The sequence below is a fragment of the Peromyscus eremicus genome, chromosome 5 (genome assembly GCF_949786415.1).
Source record: "Peromyscus eremicus chromosome 5, PerEre_H2_v1, whole genome shotgun sequence".
In the NCBI taxonomy this organism is placed as follows: Eukaryota; Metazoa; Chordata; class Mammalia; order Rodentia; family Cricetidae; genus Peromyscus; species Peromyscus eremicus.
In genome coordinates, this window is record NC_081420.1 from 2,469,742 (window position 1) to 2,477,076 (window position 7,335).

At 39.2% G+C, this 7,335-nt stretch overlaps 1 protein-coding gene across 1 annotated transcript; it reads left to right on the forward strand.

Annotated features, from left to right (window-relative positions):
* Positions 1-2,550: 2,550 nt before the first annotated feature.
* LOC131910400 (cathepsin R-like) lies at positions 2,551-6,343 on the forward strand. Its single transcript, XM_059262329.1, has 7 exons — positions 2,551-2,676; positions 2,984-3,106; positions 3,198-3,353; positions 3,815-4,039; positions 4,503-4,665; positions 5,273-5,390; positions 6,241-6,343. The coding sequence occupies exons 1-7, from the start codon at positions 2,551-2,553 to the stop codon at positions 6,341-6,343; spliced, it is 1,014 nt and encodes a 337-aa protein (XP_059118312.1).
* Positions 6,344-7,335: the final 992 nt, after the last annotated feature.

Sequence of the window (7,335 nt, forward strand, 5' to 3'; positions counted from 1 at the left end):
GACAGGAAAGATGAGTAACTTTAGATGGTGTCTCAAATTAGTTTCCCAAAGAAAAGACAGAGTTTCAAGAGATCCTCACAGCAGGCCATTTACTTTTCCTCTTAGGGCTAGGTCTCAAACATCACATTCCTCTTTGAGAGTCACTATCTCCTAAAGATTCTGGTGTGATCCAGCTCGTTTTACCCTGATAGAGGGATCCAGGGTCTGTGTTCTCACAGGATCCATCCATCCTGTGGTTGGGTCAACCATAGCTGTGGACTGCAGCTGAATTTTTCTCAGGTCCTGCCTTCCCCAACAGTCCAGATGAATCTCTCCCACCTGTGGTCTCACAGCTGCTTATAAAATAATTACTCAGAGGCTTATATTAATTACAAACTGTATGGTCTATGGCTTCAGCTTCTTTCTAGCTAGCTCTTTCATCTTAAATTAACCCATCCCCATTAATCTATATGTTGTCATGTGGCTGTGGTGTTATCAGTCTGCTGGCATCTTGTTGCTCCTTTGGTGGAGTCTGGCATCTCTCCTTCTGCCCTTCTTCTCTCTGTATATCTGCTTGGATTTCCCACCTGGCTGTAAGCTTTCTTGCCATAGGCCAAAACAGCTTTATTTATTATCCAATGGAAGCCACATATATTCACAGCATACCAAAAGAAATCCCACAGCAGTAAACTATACACAAAATAGAATGTACTGATTAAGCCTAAGCTAAGGATGGTAACTAAACATCCCATTCTAAAGTGCTAGCAGAAAATACAACACAACTTTGCCAAGAAACATAATCAACATGAAAAATTCCAGGTATAATGTGATACAAACTCTATAGTATGGCTGGCTAACATCCTCTGACAAGGTCAACAAAATCAGGTTTCCAAAGTTCACAGAGGAAGCCCAAACCCACCCCAGAGGGAGAGCCAAGATCATATCTCAAAAAGAGCCTGAAGTAGAAATGCCTGGAGGCTCAAGCCAGTCACCAACACAGCCAATCAAAAAGAGGACATATTTGAGGGGTGGGGCCAACTATCTAGATATTTGGGATTTAAAGCCTGAGAGAGGTGTTGCTGAACCAGGTCCCAAGACTTCAGCAATATTTGAAGAGTTGAGTCTGCGGAATGAACTGAGGCAGCAGCAGTCTCCACAGGTGAGGCCCTGCTTCTGCCAAGGCAGAATCTGAAATTGTCCTGGAGGGGGCCTTGAGAGACTCCATGGAGAATCAAGCTGATTCCCAAGGAGGAAAATATATTCTAAGCCTCAGCTTCCATGCTGTGAGAAGGTGGAGGGGAGGAGGAGGGGAAGGCAATGAAGAATCCAGTATTCTTGACTCTTGGTTCCAGGGTTGTGTAGTATCCATTAAGTACAAGTCTGGGTCTGTCAACAGAGAGTGACAGCAGGTGTCATGCACACCAGTAACCATCAGTTTTCACCTCCTGGAAAATAGAGATTGTCTCTTTCACATAACCCCTGGGTATGTATGTTTTCATTTGACCTGTGCAGAGTTGATAGTAGTAGTAGTAGTAGTAGTAGTAGTAGTAGTAGTAGTAGTAGTAATAGCAGCAGATGGCATGGTCCTTTTCAGGTCCTATGGGGAGTTTTGCTTTGGAGACACAGAAAGACCTGAACATGAGTACCACAAGAGGTTTTCTATTGCACTCCCCATCCACTCTTGGATCTAGTTTCCTATGTTTCTCTCTCTCTCTCTCTCTCTCTCTCTCTCTCTCTCTCTCTCTCTCTCTCTCTCCCTCTCTCTCTCTCTCTCCCTCGCTTTTTTCTCTCCCTTGTTTTTTTTTTTTTCCAAGACAGGGTTCATTTGTGTAGCTCTGGCTATCCTGGAACTAGCTCTGTAGGCCAGACTGGCCTTGAACTCACAGATATCAGCCTGCCCCTGCCTCTGAAGTACTGGAATTAAAGGTATGCACAACCACTGACTGGTTCCTATGATTTTCCATATGACACCATTCTCATTGAGGTAGTGAGTGAGGAGTATGGTTGCATGGTTCCGAGTGTAGGACAGAAGGAATAATACCTGTGATTTTTCCCGCATTCTTTATAGAAGACATTTCACAAAGTTTTCATTCAAGTACGGAGGGTGCAAGACAAGCCCAATACTTGCTGTATTTAAGAAAGGGATATAATGTCATGTGGCCTGAACTTTAGGATCACCTTGAAATTAGGATTCAATGCCACATAATAGAAGTTTTGCTTGGAAGGAATTGTGAGTCAGTGATACCCTAAATCCATGTTTCTTTTTAGCCTCTGTTCCTCACTGTGTATGGAGATCTCTTTGAAATAATAAAATGCAATACAACTGGTTTCCATTGCTAGAGGGACATGTGCTCTTCATTTTTCTTTGGATCTAATAAATCTCGGTGGCTGATTTAGTTCAAACATATCCTTAGCCTTTTTCACAATCTTTGGAAAAGTATTTGGAGGAATAGTTCAAAGAATTTTATCAACTGTAGATAGCTGAATTTCTCAGGGAGGAGTAAGAAGACACTTTAAAAATGTTTGTGTAGTCACATCTTAATATCTCTCCCCTCTCTAGGTGCTTGAGAAATGGCTTCTGTTCTCTTTCTGGCCATCCTTTGCTTGGGACTGTCCTCAGCTGCTACAGCACCTGATCCCAGCTTGGATGCTGAATGGCAAAATTGGAAAATGAAATATGAAAAATCATATAGCCTGGTTGGTAACCTGAAAACTGTCCAGAATAACCCCAGAGTGCATTGAAATTGCTGTTGAAACTCTCTAGGCACATTAGAGGCCACATATTCCCCACCACCACCATCACCACTGAGAGATTACTTAGTCACAATCATTGTGAGCACAGTGTAGCCAAATTCCCTTTTCCTCTGTATGTGGAGAACATGTGGCTATAGTGTCCTAGAATAGCTTTCCTTGGCCTCTAGTCACCTGCAGGAGCAAGTTCACAAGGTCAGCTTGTACAGGAGTTTAATAGAAAAAAAATGCCATCCATTATGTTCTTATTCAGGAGGAAGAAGCAATGAGAAGAGCAGTATGGGAAAAAAACTTGAAAATTATTAAAGATCACAATGGGGAGAATGGTCTGGGGAAGAATGGCTTCACCATGGAAATGAACGGCTTTGGTGACATGGTGAGTGTGACATGGATTCTTCACACTGTGTTCTCTTGAGTGTTTACATGGAATCTTTTCTTTTATAATCATTATGTAATTTTCCTTGAAGACTGATGAAGAATTCAAGAAAATGATGATTGATTTCCCAGTCCGAGCTCACCCTCGCCAGGAGGGGAAAAGTATCCAGAAACGTTATGCTGGTGTTGTTTTACCCAAATTTGTGGATTGGCGAAAGAAAGGCTATGTGACTCCTGTGCAGGACCAGGCAAGACCATATCATGTGCCCATCTTCTTAAGAAATGTTGAAGATGAAAAGGACTTGGTGTTTCTGTGTGCACATTGAGTGTGGAGATATGTGCAGTACATTTTTTTTAAATAACATTTTTCTTCTTTGAATGCTTTATACATTTTTACAATGTATATTAATCCTAGAAACCCACCACATACTCTCTTTTAAACTCCACCCATCTTTCTGTAGAATTCATTCCCTCTTCTTGGGTCATTAATAAACCATAGAACCAATTGATCCTGTTCAAATGTTCATGCATGTGGGCATGACTGGGGCATGAGTAAACTGTCAGTAGTTGTATCCTTTAGGAGACCGATTATCCCTTCCTAGTCATCTAACAACTGCCAGTAAATAATTTTCATAAAGTAGAAATCTGTCTGAGTTGTTGTTGGGGTTGGTATTTGTTTGTGGATGACAATCTTTTCTTCCCTGCTCAGGGCAACTGCAATTCTTGTTGGGCATTTTCTGTGATTGGTGCCATAGAAGCACAGATAATCTGGCAACTAAACAAACTCACCCCTCTGAGTGTGCAGAACTTAGTGGACTGTTCTAAACCTCAAGGCAATAATGGCTGTGTTTCAGGTGATACATACAATGCCTTCCAGTATGTATTACACAATGGAGGTCTGGAGGCTGAGGCAACTTATCCATATGAAGGAAAAGTAAGTGGACATCCTCTGCTGTCATTTTAACTCACCTTGGAGTGTGGGACAATTGTAGAGAAAATCCACTATTTTCAGAGCTCAAATTATTTGATAGAATCTCTCTGTACACCATCAATTCTGTCATTAGAGCATCTACATTTGCGTAGCTTTCTGGTGAAATGATTTCAGTGCTCTGTTTGCTTGTGTGCACATAAAGAATATTCAAACTACTGTACATACAATAAAGATTTTCTACCTTAAAATTTCTAATGGATAGGAAGACCAATTTGTTGTCATTGAAGAAATGCAAACAAATTTTCAGTTCTAAATCTCCCAGTAGCATTTCACTTCCTGAGATGATTTATAACAGCCCAGACTTGAGTGTGCTCAGCTGTAAAGGGCAGAATATTGTGGTTGTGACTCATGTTCTCAAGAAGGTGAGTGAAAGTATCTGACTCTCTTACCTCTTTACCTTTTAAAGGAAGGGCAATGCAGATATAATCCAAAGAATTCCATTGCTGAAATCACAGGATTTGTGTCCCTCCCAGAAAGTGAGTACTATCTAATGGCTGCTGTTGCAACTATCGGGCCCATCTCTGTTGGAGTTGATGCTTCTCATGATTCATTCAAATTCTACAAGAAAGGTACACAAATTTTCTTCTAGATAAGAAAAACCTTAGGACATCCCTGGGCCACAACATGTTCATGGGCTGGTATTTATGTTTAAAGTGTGATGTGAATATTTGGTTTTCTGGGATTTTATTCCTTTCCACATAATCATCATGATTGTAGTTTTTCAGATAATGTGACCTCCACGTGCAATTTAATATGTCATAATTAATACAATTTATTGGTTAGCTAATTTTTCAACTCTCCTACTTTTCATGGATGTTTTAGGTACTTATAGAAACTGATTATCTAAAATTAAAATAAAACAGATTCCCTTGAATTAAGTAATTTATCTTCTATGTGGTATAAGGTTCTAAAAACAAAGAATAAAAAATTCCAAGGAGTCATCTCATATGCACGTAAACAAGTGTTTATCAACAAATCTACACTGATTAGAATTGCTTCCCTTTTCTGTGAAACTTTCTATGTATTAGTGTTCTTGGTAACAATTCATTCAGCTCTTTTTTCTGGTTGTAGTTTACATCATTCCTGGGATCTCTGAAAATGCTTCCCATTGTTAGTGGCAGTGGTCACTGTCAGGTGTCTTGTGCATCTCACATCAGCTTCCATTTTATTTCTCAGGTATTCATCATGAGCCAAATTGCAGCAGTAATTCTCTGACTCATGGAGTTCTGGTTGTTGGCTATGGATTTGAAGGAAATGAAATGGACGGTAATAACTACTGGCTGATAAAGAACAGGTATAAATTGCCAAAAAATATCTATTTGAAATTCCAGGGCCTTGATAGATGGTTCAGTGGTTTAAAGCACTGCCTGGCTTTCCAAGGGATTCATAAAGGCATTGCATGTAGCAGTCAGTTGTTGAATACACAGCCCAAAACTTTGTCCCATTTTAGTTGAGCAATGTGTGTTCTTGTTTTCCCACATACATGCATGAGGTGTGTGTACATGCATGGATGTTTACATGCTGGTGGATAAATGAGTAATCGAGTGAACATATGTAGAGGTCTGATGTTAGCACCAGCTTCTTTTTATTTATGCAATTTCTGTATTGCAGCAGTGTGTCTTGATGATCTAGTTCATTGTCTAGACAACTTGGTCCAAGTATGTCCTGTTACCATGTCCTAAGAACTTGAGTTACAGGCACAATAAAATGTCAATATCACTTTAATATGGCTCTTGACATTTATCTCCAGTCCTTAGCCTCTGAACTTTCTTTCCTACAGCTTGAACAGCCTACTCACAATGTGTGGTAATAATATTTCCATCTGTCACTGGTTTCTTGTGGGTCAATGTCATGTCTGTGCCATTGTTTTTCTAAAATCTGACACATTTCTTAATTTTGAACCATATATGGGTAGACAACCATTCTGCCCATTCTCTATTGTGCTGTTCGCTGTCCTGTTTGAGGTGCCTCTTGGTGCTCAGAAGTAAATCCTCTACCTTTTCTGATACTTCTTTTAGGTTGGTCTCTTGTTAATATATATAAAATGTAAAATGTATATATAAAAGACTTGTATAATTTATTAGATAATAAATCCAACATGCAATGATCTTTTTACTAAATGGAAAACACAATTTTATTTTCAGCTGGGGTAAACAATGGGGCAGGAAGGGCTACATGAAAATTGCCAAAGACTGGAACAACCACTGTGGAATTGCTTCATATGCCTACTACCCCACCACTATGTGAGCAACTTGATGGCCACAAGAAAGCACTTGGCAGGAGACAGCATTTCCAGAGAAGTGCTATTCCCTTTTTGGTGACTAAACTTTGGTGGGTATATGGGAGTTATGTCTCCGAAAAGCTACATTGCCATGTGAATTTTGAAACCTTTCAACTATTTGACATTATGAGCACTGTTGCTCTAATGTATGTTTATGATCCCTGAAGAAACTTATTTTTAATTTTAATGATTGTGCAAATAAAATCATTTAAACAGTAAAAATTCAAGTATAATTTATAGGTTCTTTCTCTTTTTTCAGCAACTTTTTTTGGTTAAACTCGCAATTCATTATGAACTTAAGACTGAGTGTTATTCTGGTGTTCATAAGATTGTGTGGGTGGATCTACTGTGATGGATGATATTTAACTATTGGTTGTGGTTTGCTTATAGGGTTCTATTTATCTTTCAGAATCTCATCCCTGAAAGACTGTATGATAGTTTCTGAATTTGACATTTTTAGCTGGCACAAATTTCCCCAGGCTTAATTCTCAGCCAATTTCTGTAGTGCCATGGCCCCATGTGCTCCTCCAATGCATAATGCTGTGACTCTCCCTTTTCATGACTTCAGCTCTGTGCTAGCTTGCTCTAGAGCCCAGAAACCATACTATAACATGCCCTGATTATTGTAACATAGCTGAAGCACAAGATAAGGACCTTAAAATAGACTTTATAAGTATGATAGAGTTCTTTACAGGATAAATGGGAAAATGAATGAATGAAGACAAAAATAGTAAAAGGAAATGGATAAAATATTTCAAGGCCTAAGAGTAGAAATAGAATCAATAAAGAAAACCAAAACTGAAGGAATTCTGGAAACAAAAAATTTAATGTGTCAAACAAAACTCTGAGGCAGGACTCAACAGCAGACTAAAAGAGATGAAAAATTCTTAAGAAATTGAAAACAAGATTTTAAAAATTGAATACCCCAGTAAAAAAAAATGTTGCCAGTAATCTAAGG

Bases quoted from the DNA above. Each gene is read 5' to 3' on its own strand.
- LOC131910400 (XM_059262329.1), top strand. From the start codon at position 2,551: ATGGCTTCTGTTCTCTTTCTGGCCATCCTTTGCTTGGGACTGTCCTCA. The intron at 3,354-3,814 runs GCAAGACCATAT...TTCCCTGCTCAG, and splicing joins TGACTCCTGTGCAGGACCAG to GGCAACTGCAATTCTTGTTG. The intron at 4,040-4,502 runs GTAAGTGGACAT...TACCTTTTAAAG, and splicing joins CTTATCCATATGAAGGAAAA to GAAGGGCAATGCAGATATAA.